This window comes from Pelophylax lessonae (genome assembly GCF_965119305.1).
Source record: "Pelophylax lessonae genome assembly, chromosome: 4".
Taxonomy (NCBI): Eukaryota; Metazoa; Chordata; class Amphibia; order Anura; family Ranidae; genus Pelophylax; species Pelophylax lessonae.
Window position 1 is genome coordinate 610,808,171 of NC_138771.1, and position 15,448 is coordinate 610,823,618.

Genomic DNA, 15,448 nt, shown 5'->3' on the forward strand with positions numbered 1-15,448 from the left:
AATGCGATTTATGCTCTTCATGTCTGTGAGTATGTTTTTGGCATTTTAATAAAACGTTTTAAAAGGCGTCCAAGGGTAATGCACCAGGTGTTTGCGCCTTCTTTCTATGCACATGTCTACCCGCTATTACACAGAGATCATAGCACTCTCTTCACAATGCTTTGTTCAGGCATCAGCTAGGATCTGAAAGTCTATGGGGAGCTTCTATGTAGGTGCAGCCAATGCATAGAAGATTCAGCACAAAGCATGTACACCAATGCGGGAGGCTGCAGGGTACAGGTAAGTATGCATCTGCAGAGAACGGGGAAGGGCAAATATTTGGATTCTGTATTACGGATCCGAAAGCAGTGCCTGTTGCGCACCTGTGGGAATGACTCCATTGAAAACAATGCAGTTGTATTCAAATCTGTAGTTAGAAAACACTTGTATACACTATATTACCAAAAGTATTGGGACGCCTGCCTTTACAAGCACATGAACTTTAATGGCATCCCAGTCTTAGTCCGTAGGGTTCAATATTGAGCTGGTCCACCCTTTGCAGCTATAACAGCTTCAACTCTTCTGGGAAGGCTGTCCACAAGGTTTAGGAGTGTCTATGGGAATGTTTGACCATTCTTCCAGAAGCCCATTTGTGAGGTCAGGCACTAATGTTGGATGATGAGAAGGCCGGACTCTAATTCATCCCAAAGGTGTTCTGTTGGGTTAAGGTCAGGCCAGTCGAGTTCCTCCACCCCAAACTCGCTCATCCATGTCTTTATGGACCTTGCTTTGTGCACTGGTCTAAATCTTTTGGTGGAGTAGGGATTATGTGTGGAGTTGTTTTTCAGGGGCTGGGCTTGGCCCCTTAGTTCCAGTGAAGGGAGCTTTTAGGGCGTCAGCATAACAAGACATTTTGGACAATTCCATGCGCCTAACTTTGTGGGAACAGTTTGGGGATGGTTCCTTCCTGTTCAAACATGACTGAGCACCAGTGCACGAAGCAAGGTCCATAAAGACATGGATGAGCGAGTTTGGGGTGGAGGAACTTGACTGGCCTGCACAGAGTCCTGACTTCAACCCAACAGAACACCTTTGGGATGAATTAGATTGGACACTGCGAGCCAGGACTTCTCTCCAACATCAGTGCCTGACCTCACAAATGCGCTTCTGGAAGAATGGTCAAACATTCCACACACTCCTAAACCTTGTGGACAGCCTTCCCAGAAGAGTTGAAGCTGTTATAGCTGCAAAGGGTGGGCCAACTCAATATTGAACCCTACAGACTAAGACTGGGATGCCATAGTTGATGTGCGTAAAGGCAGGCATCCCAATACTTTTGGTAATATAGTGTATGTGTGAATGAAACCTTAAGCTGTCTGTATAATACAATTTTGTTATTCAATTTCCTTTAGATTTACTTTCAACAATGTAATGCAAGGGCCTGCCTGATTCCATACAAATTTAAAGTGTTTAGGTTTGACCTCATATTATATGGTTCTGGTAACTCTAAAGGAAAATTGTATAATGTATGGCTTGCTTTAAGCAGTTACAGGAACAGTTTTTTTCTATTTGAGATAAAGGTTTTACATACATTAATAAAAGCTGATCAATGCAAGCACCCCTGTCAGTGGTAAATGTTTTGCCTCAACCCTCTAATTGCCACTGCTGGATCACTAGGTAGCAAGAAATCAAATAAGCCTATAAAAAGAAAAACAAATGCAGCCGATACATCTAAGGCTAAGTTCTCATGTGGGTGTAGCAGATCTGCCCGCGATTCTGCCCACGATCCAGAAATCATTGCAAAACGCGGGACGCCTGTGTGATGCCAGTGATTTGCAATGGCACCCCAAACGCTGTGCGATGTTGACGCGATTTCCGCCTGCCGAATCGCAGTAACATCACACAAACAAAAAAGGTACAAGAGCTTCTTTTGTGCGTCATGCGTCCCGCGATTCTGTTTGCGCGATGTTACCGCACAGCGTTTGGGGTGCCATTTCAAATCACGGGCATCGCACAGGCGTCCCGCGATTTGCAATGATTTCTGGATTTCTGTGATTCTGCCCGCGATCCGCTATGCCCACATGTGAACGTAGCCTAAGAATTGGTGAGCTGCAAACTAAATATTTTTGTTTCTGGGTTTAACCACTTCAATACTGAACACTTTTACACCCTTCCTGCCCCAGGACAATTTTCAGCTTTCAGCACTGTCGCAATTTGAATGACAATTGCGCAGTCATCATGCAACACTGTACCAAAACCAAATTTTTATCATTTTTTTGGTGGTATTTAGTCACCACTGTGGGGTTTTTTTTTTTTGCTAATTTTTTTTTGCTAAATAAATTTAAAAAAACGAAAATTCAAAAAAAAAATGCGTTTTCTTTCCCGCTTCTGTTATAATATTTTGCAAATAAATAATTTTTCATACATTTCAGCCAAAATGTATTCGGCTACATTTCTTTGGTGAAAATATCTCAAACAGTGTAAATTATATAGTCTGTAGGAAAGCTAAAGAGTCCACAAACTATGGTATATATCTGAAAATGAATCCTGATGTACTGACGGCCTATCTCTTGAGGCCCAAATTCCTTTTTGGAAAGTAGACAAGGTATTTACTAAGAAGCATGGCGAGTTTTTTTTAAGTTTTAATTTTTTGTCACAATTTTTGGGAAAATTAAGAAATTATTTATTTATTTATTTTTACATACTGTCACCAGTGAAGAACAGTGTCATCATATAATTAGTGTATTCAACAAGAAAAAATATAAAGAGAGAAAGAAAGAGAAAAAAAAATTAATAAAAAATACAAAAAATACAAATTTTATTACATATAAAAGATCACATAAACCCGGAGAAAACCTCCGGAATGGTTAAAACAATGTAGTGCGGTTACCAGTGTCATACATAACACCTGACCGTGGAGAAGAGCAATTTCTGAAACAGACAGCTGAGTCCCAGTTTACAACTCATATAATTGGTGTGATGGAGACCAGGGACACTTACTGGTGACAGTACAATTTAAAATAAATAATTTACTATAATTATATATTTTCTTTCCTTTTTTTTTTTAGGTTTTTTTTAAACACAATTTGACCAGAGCAATATACAGTGCATTGCGAAAGTATTTGGCCCCCTTGAACTTTTCGACCTTTTGCCACATTTCAGGCTTCAAACATAAAGATATAAAACTGTAATTTTTTGTAAAGAATCAACAAGTGGGACACAATCATGAAGTGGAACGAAATTCATTGGATATTTCAAACTTTGTTAACAAATAAAAAACTGAAAAATTGGGCGTGCAAAATTATTCAGCCCCTTTACTTTCAGTGCAGCAAACTCTCTCCAGAAGTTCAGTGAGGATCTCTGAATGATCCAATGTTGACCTAACTGACTAATGATGATAAATAGAATCCACCTGTGTGTAATCAAGTCTCTGTATAAATGCACCTGCACTGTGATAGTCTCAGAGGTCCGTTTAAAGCGCAGAGAGCATCATGAAGAACAAGGAACACACTAGGCAGGTCCGAGATACTGTTGTGGAGAAGTTTAAAGCCGGATTTGGATACAAAAAGATTTCCCAAGCTTTAAACATCCCAAGGAGCACTGTGCAAGCGATAATATTGAAATGGAAGGAGTATCAGACCACTGCAAATCTACGAAGACCTGGCTGTCCCTCTAAACTTTCAGCTCATACAAGGAGAAGACTGATCAGAGATGCAGCCAAGAGGCCCATGATCACTCTGGATGAACTGCAGAGATCTACAGGCTGAGGTGGGAGACTCTGTCCATAGGACAACAATCAGTCGTATACTGCACAAATCTGGCCTTTATGGAAGAGTGGCAAGAAGAAAGCCATTTCTTAAAGATATCCATAAAAAGTGTCGTTTAAAGTTTGCCACAAGCCACCTGGGAGACACACCAAACATGTGGAAGAAGGTGCTCTGGTCAGATGAAACCAAAATCAAACTTTTTGGCAACAATACAAAACGTTATGTTTGGCGTAAAAGAAACACAGCTCATCACCCTGAACACACCATCCCCACTGTCAAACATGGTGGTGGCAGCATAATGGTTTGGACCTGCTTTTCTTCAGCAGGGACAGGGAAGATGGTAAAATTGATGGGAAGATGGATGGAGCCAAATACAGGAACATTCTGGAAGAAAACCTGATGGAATCTGCAAAAGACCTGAGACTGGGATGGAGATTTGTCTTCCAACAAGACAATGATCCAAAACATAAAGCATAATCTACAATGAAATGGTTCACAAATAAACATATCCAGGTGTTAGAATGGCCAAGTCAAAGTCCAGACCTGAATCCAATCGAGAATCTGTGGAAAGAACTGAAAACTGCTGTTCACAAACGCTCTCCATCCAACCTCACTGAGCTCGAGCTGTTTTGCAAGGAGGAATGGGCAAAAATTTCAGTCTCTCGATGTGCAAAACTGATAGAGACATACCCCAAGCAACTTACAGCTGTAATCGCAGCAAAAGGTGGCGCTACAAAGTATTAACTTAAGGGGGCTGAATAATTTTGCACGCCCAATTTTTCAGTTTTTTATTTGTTAAAAAAGTTTGAAATATCTTTAAACCTAATAAAAAATTCTTTAATGGTAAAAAAAAAAAAAAGGTTTGAAATATCCAATAAATTTCGTTCCACTTCATGATTGTGTCCCACTTGTTGTTAATTCTTCACAAAAAAAATACAGTTTTATATCTTTATGTTTGAAGCCTGAAATGTGGCAAAAGGTCGAAATGTTCAAGGGGGCTGAATACTTTCGCAAGGCACTGTAATATTACCATAGCAACATTGTATTACTCTGGGGAAGTAATCAGTATTTTTTTTTTTTTTTACACATTGTTTGCTTATAACAGTGAATTTGATTGCTATATGCAAGCATTTTACTGTATGAAATTGTGGGGTGTGTTTGGGTTGTTGGCAAGACTTACTGTACTGAGTTTGCTGGATGTAATCAGGATCCTCCGCTCACATAACAGGCTGGAGTATAACTGCAACATTGTGTCCACTTGGACCGCTACAAGGAATTCTGTGAGATTCCTCTGATAGGCGACAGAAGGAGAAAGAAATGTCTGTTAGTATTCCCCAAGAGGCAGAAATCAAAACCATTATTAACGATTCTTCTCATAAACACACCTTTCCTGTATCAGGAAAATGACTTCATTAAATCATTATGACATTGCAAATGTCACGTAGGACCCCTTTCTCACACTTGGAGTTTAAGAGGGGAAAAATTAAGAGGGGGAAAAATTAGCAGTAGAGCCACGGTTTTACCACCCTGGAAATGGTGACAGGTAAATACAAAAACAACAACATGTAAGGTAGCACAAAATATTCCCCAGGTCATGTTTGGTGGACAGCAAAAGTGACCCATTTTAGTAAATGGGGGGCCACTGCTCAAATGCCCTGCAACCGTATGTAATGTCGGTGGTGCTGCAGTCTTTCAAGGGTTAAAAACAGGTGGTAAGAAAGCGATGTTTCGCCCCCATGCCATTTTTTAAATGCCCTCTGAAAAGGGATAAAACACAATTCACTATTCGGAGGGGTAGTGAACTCCACTGAACACAAGAAGTGTAAACAAGCCCTTATAATGAGCTTGCGCCCAGAGTATGCAAACTTAAATATTTATGTATTCTGGCCAAGCAATAAAATCACTTTGAAACAAGCCCTTATTCATCTTTGTAGCTATAGGCATTGTGGAGAAATGAATCTTTAATGTTCACAACAGAAGCGCTGAAATCTCAGCTCTTTGCCTGTTACCTTCTATTGCAGAAAAATCTTGGCAGCCTGCCAGCCCTCTAATGTAAGCAAAGTAAAGTTATTTTTCTGTCTGCCTTGTCTAAACGCTCCTCCATGTTAGCCTGTGTGTCATGTGACATTTACAGGAGTTTAGAGGCAGAAAAAGAAAAACCATTGGTTGCGTGTTTAAGAGAGGAGAGTTTTGGCTGAAAAAAATTCTAAGCACTTGCAAACGCTTTTAACCTCTTGCCGACCGCCCACCGTAGTGTTACTGCGGCAGGGGGGCTCGGCAGCGCAAAATCACATAGTACTACGTGATTTTGTGCACGAGGTCTCAGCGGCACACATGCGCCGCCGGAGCCGAGTCTAAACACAGCGGGAGGCGGGCCTTGGGAGGAGCAGCAATGATTGCAGCTGGCCTCCCGTGATCATCAGATAAACTGACAGAAGACCTGCCTGCTTATGTAAACAAAGCAGGCGGATCTTCTGTCACACAGGCAGGGAGAGATCAGGAGTTTCAGCTAAGCTACAACCCTGATCTCTCTGTGGCTGTGCCTGTCACAGAACCCCCCCCCCCCCACAGTCAGTAAGCACATTTAGGCATACATTTAACCCCTTTGATCACCCCAGTGTTAACCCCTTCCCTGCCAGGGTCATTTATACAGTAACAGTGCATATTATTTAGCACTGATTACTGTATAAGTGTCACTGGTCCCCAAAAAGTGTCAAAAATGTCAGTTAGGGGTCAGATCTGTCTGTCGCAATGTCACAGTCCCACAAAAAAAAATCGCAGATCGCCGCCGCCAAAAAAACAACAAAAATCTTTCCCTTAGTTAGTAAACGCAATAACTTTTGCGCAAACCAATCAAAATACGCTTTTTCCAATTTTGTTTACCACACATATGTAGCAGAAAACAAATTGCCCTAAAATTTAAAAAAATTGTGATTTTTACATTTTTTTGGGGGAATTTCATATAAAAAAAAATGTGAAAAATATTGTTATTTTTGCAAAATTTACGCTCTTTTTTTGTTTATAGCGCAAAAAGTAAAAACCGCACAGGTGATCAAATACCACCAAAAGAAAGCTCTGTTTGTGGGAAAAAGGACGTCAATTTCGTTTAGGTACAGCATTGCAGGACCGCACAATTGTCCGTTAAAGTCACGCAGTGCCGAATCGCATAATAGGGCCTGGTCAGGAAGGGGGTAAAATCTTCCAGGGGTTAAGTGGTTAAAGACGGCCCTACAGGAATGGGGCACAGGGGGGATATATCCACTAAGAATGGAAAACTGACAACAAAAGGGCAACACCATACTGTATGTAAAAGTACTCATCTGTCAAATTACTTAAAGATGTCACTGGCAGTTTTTTTTTTTAAGGGGAACAGGGTTTGCTTTAGGAATATATATAAGTATAGTATAAGAATAAATATTTTTTTGTCCACAGTCTAGACACAAATGAAATTGTCAATTGTGTAAACTGAAAACTTAGATTTGTTTTAGGCAAGTGACTCACATTTTCTGGAATTGATGGCAGCTTTACAGGGTCAGGAACCACAAAATAGGAAAACTGTGAAAAAACAAAGTATCAAGGTTTACGAATCAATCACTAGTTATAGTGAACCTGAGAACTGAAAGCATAAAGTATAAAAACATTACAAATACCTTGGTTCCCCCCACCTTATTTTTTTTTTTTAATATGAGTGATTGCATTCTTTCTGCTCGCTGCTGCATATGGAGCTCAAAGAGCTGGGGGAGGGGGGAAACAGCAGCACACTGGTCTTCCAAGTGAATGGCTGTGCAGGGGGAGGGGCATCTCAAGAAAAGTCTATCATTGGAGGAGAGCAGGCTGAGATCTCGGGAAATGTATTTGGCTGTCTCTTATGCCTAGTGTTGTCAGTTTTTGTTAGGAAAGCAGAGAGACCGGCAGGGATTTCACAAAAAGGAAGCAATACAAGAAGATCAGGATACATTTTCATACTAGTACATGGTACAGCAGGCACATATCAGGAATATGAAACGTTGGGCTCCCACCCCCATTCTAAGCCATATTCAAACTACCCTGTAAAGAACTATGTCTATACTATACATACCTATTCTGAGGGCCCTCCAGTCTAGTCACATGATCTCTCCAGCCACCAGCTTCAGTGACAATGTGGTGACATCACCCATTGCCTTACTATGGGGCATCCGTTGTCAGCTGTCCCTTCTCCACACTGAAACTGGTGCCGGAAGCAGATCATGTGACCGGACCGGAGCCGTCTCAGCATAAGAATAGACATCTTTCCTTTACAGGAGAGTTAGGAGTTAGAATAGACTTAAAAGGGGGGGGGGGGTAGGATTAATGCAGATCTTCACTGCATCTGAGTACCACAAACCAAAAACACTATTTAATTAATTTTTAATATTCAAAGCAAACTCGCCCGTCCATCAAAAATTCTATGCTTTATTTTGCTAAAAAAAATCACTTTAAAAAAAAAACCCCCTAGCATTTCTGGCCGTGGCCATCTTGAGTAAGGGGAAATGATTCCTGTAGCATATACTTCCTGGAATCCATCTGCCCTTAGCACAAGCATGAATGTGTTTAGCTGAGAAAAACCCCTCCTCCCCTCCCGAAGACCCCTGGGGTACCTAAATAGTAACCCAGTTGTTAACCCTCCTGAAGACTCCAGGGATGTATGACATCATTTTCCTAGGCGGGAAACCAGGAAGGAACTGAAGAAATGTAAAAAAAAAAAAGTTTAAAACAAATAAATATGTAAAAAATATGATATACTTTCCTATCTCTTTACTAATGCTAGCAGCATGAGGAATACAATCATCAATGTTGACTGGGAGAGAGAAGTTCCACTTTAAGTATAATTAGGGTTTGACTGAAGTTCCACTTTAGGGTGAGTTTAGATTATTTGTTCATTTACAGTGTTCAGCATAAATGAGTACACCCCTTTTGAAAAGTAAGATTTTAATCAATATGTCAATAAACCATTCCCAAAATTTTGACAAAACTGGGTTTTATAGAACATTTGTTTAGCTCATTACTTGAAAGTAAGGTTAATAATATAACTTATGAATAATTGTGTGAGTACACCAAATATAATTTAGACTAGAAACAATAGTGCCATCATCCCAGTATAAAGGAAGAGGTAGATATGGGACTTTAAACACTTGCCGACCGATCACTGAGCTGTTACTGCGGCAAAGTGGCTCGTTATCGTCCAGCGACGTCGCTGGATCCCGCCCCCCTCTCGGGCCAGGGGAGGAGAGGCGGTGATCACCGCCGCTCTTCCCCGATCGTCGGGGATCGAATGAGGAAATCCGCCCACTTGTGTAAACCAAGCGGGCGGATCTCCTATGTGACAGACAGTGACAGATTACAGGATTCTGCATAGCTGAACCTGCGATCTGTGTCTGTGTCACACAATCCCCCTCCCCCACACACGTCAGTAAGCATGAGGCATACATTTAACCCCTTGATCACCAATAAAGTTAACCCTTTCCCTGCCAGTGTCATTATTACAGTAACAGTGCATATTTATAGCACTGATTACTGTAGTAATGTCACTGGTACCCCCAAAAGTGTCAAAAGTGTCAGTTAGGGGTCCGATCTGTCCGCCGCAATGTCGCAGTCCCGCAAAAAAAAATAATCTGAGATTGCCGCCAATACTAGTAAAAAAAAATAAACAATGAAAATTACAAATCTTTCCTGTAGTTAGTAGACGCGATATTTTTTGCGCAAAACAATCAAAATACTCTTATTGTGATTTTTTTTTACCAAAAATATGTAGCAGAAAACAAGTTGGCCTAAAATGTTCAAAAATTTAGATTTTTACATTTTTTTTGGGAATGTTATATATCAGAATGTAAAAAATATATATTTTTTTTTCAAAAATTAAAAGTTGCACAGGTGATCAAATACCACCAAAAGAAAGCTCTATTTGTGGGGAAAAAAAGGACATAAATTTAATTTTGGTACAGCGTCGCACGACCGCGCAATTGTCTGTTAAAGTAACGCAGTGCCGAATCGCAAAATATAGCCTGGTCAGGAATGGGGTAAAATCTTCCGGTCTTAAAGCGGTTAAAAATACGCTCATTGAGAATTTTTTGTCAAAGACATGTAGCTAAATACATTTTGGCCTAAATATATGACAAAAATTGAATATATTGGATATTTTTTAACTGACAAAGTAGAAAATGTCAATTTTTTTGCAAAATCTTCGCTCTTTTTTTATTAATATCGCAAAAAATGAAAAGCGCAGAGGTGATCAAATACCACCAAAAGAAAGCTCTGTTTGTGGGAAAAAAAGGACGTAAATTTTTTTTGGGTACGGCGTTGCATGACTGCGCAATTGTTAAAGTTAAAGTCGCGCAGTGCCAAGTTGCAAAAAGTGGCCTGGACGTAAAGCAGGAAAATCCTCCGGTGGTAAAGTGGTTAAAGGTGCTGAATTCTAACATAATAGTAAATTTTGACATAAAAAATATTAAAATATCTCAAATTTATTGCACAGAGAATACATATACAAAAACCCAATATTGATAAAATCAGAAACATCATATCGAGTCACTATGTGACCTTCTAGAGCTGGAGAGTTGTCTATGAATTTTGTTTGCGCTCATATTTCGACATGTTTCGCCAGCAATGGCTTCTTCAGGAAATGCGCAATGTCTTCCAACTCTCTGAACAAAAAATATATACACAAAGGGTTAAGGAACACATATAAAAAAGACTAAACACAACCACTAATGGAAAAATAGAAAACAAAAATTGTACAAAGACATTTCCACATGCATCCAAATGTCCCCCAAAGAACCACAAAAGAGCATTCCCCAAGAACTAAATATTGGGCTGAATACCTGAGGTAAGGTACGACCCACTGATGTATGTGTTAGGTATCTACATGCTCGCATTATTGAGGCCAAAGACAGATGCCGGATCTCCCACAGAAGGGAGCACAAGGACCCAAATTCTAAATAAGCAAAAAAAAAAAAAAAAAATACAATTTTTTTTGCTTATGTAGAATTTTGATCTTTGTGCTCCCTTCTGTATTCAGCCCAATATTTAGTTCTTGGGGAATGCTCTTTTGTGGCTCTTTGGGGGACATTTTGGATGCATGTGGAAATGTCTTTGTACAATTTTTTTCTTCCTAATTTTCCATTGGTGGGTGTGTTTAGTCTTTTTTTATATGTGGTCCTTAACCCTTTTGTGTATATATTTTTTGTTCAGAGAGTCGGAAGACTTTTCACGTTTCCTGAAGAAGCCATTGTCGGCGAAACATGTCGAAATATGAGCACAACAAAATTCATAGACAACTCTCCAGCTTTAGAAGGTCACATAGTGACTCGATGTGATGTTTCTGATTTTATCAATGTTGGGTTTTTGTGCAATAAATTTGAGATATTTTAATATTTTTTGTGTTTGTCAGAATTTAATAATATAACTTAGATTACATAAATCTTCAGTTTTACTCAAATTAGTTGATTCAAAAATGAATTCACCCCACAACAAAAACTACTCCATCTAGTATTTTCTATGATCTCCATGATTTGTAAGGACAGCACCAAGGGGGAAATTTGCTAAAACTGGAGAACTCAGAATCTGGTGCAGCTGTGTATGGTAACCAATCAGCTTATTCTATTGAGCTTTGGCAGAAAAAAAAAAACAACCTGGAAGCTGATTGGTTTACATGCAGAGCTGCACCAGATTTTGCACTCTCCAGTTTCAGTAAATCTCCCACCAAGTCTTCTAGGCATGGAATGAACAAGTTGGCGACATATAAGCATAAACACATGCTGCAGGGGGTGTGGCTTTTAGTATTGTCACTACCGATTTACAAGCCTGTAGCTTGTCAATTAGCACCTGGTCCTGCCTAGTCCCGCCCACTGCTTTCTGGATTGGTTGCACTGCCTTTGTTGCTGAATCCCTCCCACTATTAGCTGCAGTGTCTGGAAGGGGGAGCGTGTGAGACACAAATGGAGGCAGATTTTTATTTACTTTATGAAGGTTGTTCATCACATATAAATGAGTCTGGTACTTTTCTTGACTGTCAAACAGGAGCCTTGTTTTAGAGTTTTTAAAATATTAGAATTATTTATTTATACAGGCTAGAATGGCCAAGTCTTTGTAAATAAAAAAAATCACCATTTCTAGGTTCAGAGTCTTGTTCACCTCCGGCACTGAGTGGTCATACAGAGTCTGCAGAATGTCAGTGACCTCATTGAACTATCAGGGAGAAGAGAGGAAACTGGTTAAGTATTATTATACAGGATTTATATAGCGCCAACAGTTTACGCAGCACTTTACAATATAAAAGGGAGACAATACAGTTACAATACAATAAAATACAAGAGGATTAAGAGGGCCCTGCTCAGAAGAGCTTACGATCTAATAGGGTGGGACAGGTGTTACAAGAGGTTGTAACAGTGGGGAATGAGCTGATGGAAGAAGTAAAAGATTCGTTGGAGAAGTAATAGGCTTCACTGAAGAGATGAGTTTTCAGGGATCACAGCTAGAGAAGGAGATAGCTGAACAGGTTGAGGTAGAGCGTTCCAGAGGATGGGAGAGGCTCTGGAGAAATCCTGGAGACGAGCATGGGAGGAGGAGTCAAGGGAGCTTGAGAGTAGGAGGTCTTGAGAGAAGCGGAGAGGACGGTTTGGGTGATATTTGGAGACAAGATGATAGTAATAAAGGCAGGGAACTTAAAGTTCAACTCCAGGGAAAATAAAAAAATATGAAAACTAAGTAGACCGTAATAAAAGCCCAAAAGAGGTTCTATTCCTCCCCTCCCCCACTACTAAAAATAAGCTGTTTTTTTTGCTCTCTCTATTGCATTGTAGAGCTTTTGAATAACTTCCCGCTCTTTTTGTCTCCTGTCATTGGGGGAAATCTGCCTATTGACAATTACACAGACAATGATAAACACCCATCCTCTTCATTCTCCCTTGAAATAAAGACATAGGGACAGTATTTTTCCTGCCTGCCTAATAAAAAAAAAAAAAGACAGGTGCTTTTTGATGGACAAATGGGTAGGGGGTTGGCAGAGAACGAAGTGCCAGTTACATAAGCTAGCTGCCTTGGATCTGCTTGTTAGCACTCTAGGACTTCAAACATCCAGCGTACTTTTGGTAAATACCGTCCCAACCCCTTGCCTCCGCATGTGCCTCACTATTGGCTTATTCCTGGCCCATCACTGTGATAGACACCCTTGCTAGCCAATAATGTGCATCCAGGACTGGTGCAAGTATTTTTGACACCCTAGGCGAAACCTCATTTTGCCGCCCCCTTGGCTCCATTGCTGACTCCACCCCCTTTGCCCTGCCCATGTGTACGGTGAAGGTGGTCTTCGGCCGTGGTCCACAGGCCCGCACCTGCAATTCTTGATCCGGCCTGAAGACAAATAGTGGTGACCCTGGCTCGCTTCCTCACGCCAGCCGTGGTCCGCAGGTCCCGGGCCCACACCTGCGCCTTTGGACCTGGCCAGAAGACCCAGAGGACAAACAGTGCCAGCTCGAGAGCTTGCTTAACACACAAGCAGCATGCCAGCGTGGTGCCCCCGACTGATGTGCACTCTAGGCGGGCGCCTACCTTGCCTAGGTAGCACCGGCCCTGTGTGCATCTGCCAAACTAAAAACATGTATAGCACCCTCCTAGCGTAGGATGCTAGGTAAATTTAGTTTTTGGCTCCCTCTGTAATCTGGGGAGCAGTAATTGTTTGTTTTGGCCTGTTCAGGGTTTCACAGGTTGGAATTTTGATTTCGTCCCCCTGCCTCTGGAAGAAGCTTCCAGGGCCCAGGGCGGGAGATTCAAATAACCAGCCTGAATATTTATCATGCTTCAGCCAATCCCTAGAAAGGAGTGTCCAGAGGAGGGCTAGAAGGCCTAAGGCACTGGAGAGTTGGGTTCATTCTCTACTGGTAGCTTCCAGAGCCTGAGGGGCTGTTGCCTTCAGGCAGCCCATGGACTGTGCAGCTGTTCTAGAGGCCTCTGAGGTGTCAGCACTGAAGGCCTGGATGGATCTGCTTAGAAGCTGATTGCAGGATTTCATCACAAGGAATCTGGTCTAGAGACCAGTAGTTGTGCATAGGCGCAAGGTAACCAGATGCCAAAGAGATTTGCTTCATGGTTCCCAGCTTTGAGGTTCTAGCCTGTACAGCAAGTTACCCCATGATCTTCAGCTCTGGGGGGGGGGGGGGTTAGACTGTCCAACATTCACGTTTACTTAAGAAGAAGATTGTTCTCTAACTGCTATGTGTTAATTGTTTTTGAGTATCCAATGCTCTAACCCCTCTCCTGGTACAGTTTCTTCAAGCAATAAATCATAAAAAGACATCCCCTAGACCAGCGGTTGCCAACCAGTGGTCCACGAGAAAATTTGGTGGTCCCCAGGGGTTCTGCCACAAATAAACATTGTTGTGGATGTATACTACCCAATGTTGTTTCCAGTGTTGTCCTCAATGCACGCTGACAGTCAATAATGTCAGTGCGCATTGATACCCGATGCCTCCTCCGTAATTTCGGCGTCGAAAGTAGTGCAGAGAGCGGTAGGTGAAGAAGGTGGGGCTGGATAAGGAGGTGAAATCGAATGATGAGTTTATGTCAGGCAGCAATGTGATGCAGAGAAGCTCTACTGATGTCTAATGTTGTGAAATTAGACTTTAGAGAAAAGAAAATCTGTGATTTTCATGGTTTAGAATTCATAAAGGAAAGAGGGAGACTGATAAAAAAAAGAAGGGGCACACAAATGACGAGAGGTGTAGGATGGACATATTACCTGGTCCTTTACTAGGTGCTCTGCAATATGGTTGAGTAGTTTGTAGAAAAGCTCAAACCATGGCAAACAGCTGAAAAGTAAGATAAAAAGGAGAATTAAATATATCTATCTACACCCCATGAATTAAAAGCACTCAAACACACTGTAGTTCTATATCTACCTGTGACATGAGAGCACTGTGGAATGTAATGAGTATCTCAAAGCACTTAAAGCCCACTTAAGTCTAGATTTATACATATGAGAGTGTGGGAATCCGTGTTCCCGCACCCACGTGTTCCCGCACCCACGTGTTCCCGCACCCGCAGGCAAAAAAGGCGCTGCTTTTTAGCAGAAGCACAGGGGTACCAATAATTTTTAGTGGTACCCCCACTCATCTCAAAAAGTACTGTGTTTTCAATGCAACTATGATTTTCAAAAGGTGCAAGGACCTTTTTCAACAGAGCAGCTAAGAATAGACAGGTAAACATGAAAAGAAGAGTGCTCGATCTGTTGTCTAGAATAGTAAATATTCAAAGCTTTGAAGACCTACATCATAAACAGGGACCTTTTGTACTCAGCAATATTCCCATGAGGAATAGTTTTTACCATGTTTATATATTGTGTTCTGCTTCAATGATTTTTATGCTTCATGAATGTAATAAAATGAATTATTATATATAATTGTGACCATCCCTCCTTTTGTGGCCTTTAACCACTTTAGGACCGGAGGATTTTCCACTTTTTGCAACTTCGCACTGTGCGACTTTAACTGACAATTGCGCGGTCATGCAACGCCGTACCCAAACAAAATTTACGTCCTTTTTTCCCCACAAACAGAGCTTTCTTTTGGTGGTATTTGATCACCTCTGCGCTTTTCATTTTTTGCGATATTAATAAAAAAAGAACGACAATTTTGAAAAAATAACAATATTTTTCTACTTTGACAGTTAAAAAATATCCAATATGTTCAATT

The 15,448-nt window shown here is 40.9% G+C and overlaps 2 protein-coding genes across 2 annotated transcripts in view; one reads left to right on the forward strand and one right to left on the reverse strand.

Moving 5' to 3' along the window:
• LOC309553575 (DENN domain-containing protein 1B-like) overlaps positions 1–15,448 on the reverse strand; it is a 156,409-nt gene that overhangs the window by 72,344 nt on the left and 68,617 nt on the right. The window contains exons 6-9 of the mRNA XM_082254847.1: positions 14,497–14,566; positions 11,868–11,948; positions 7,248–7,301; positions 4,927–5,037 (exon numbers count right to left, since the gene is read on the reverse strand). Of these exons, the coding sequence (XP_082110973.1) occupies positions 4,927–5,037; positions 7,248–7,301; positions 11,868–11,948; positions 14,497–14,566 (316 nt within the window). The remainder of the gene's footprint in view (positions 1–4,926; positions 5,038–7,247; positions 7,302–11,867; positions 11,949–14,496; positions 14,567–15,448) is intronic.
• LOC309553574 (A.superbus venom factor 1-like) overlaps positions 1–15,448 on the forward strand; it is a 1,719,715-nt gene that overhangs the window by 1,846 nt on the left and 1,702,421 nt on the right. The window lies entirely within an intron of this gene.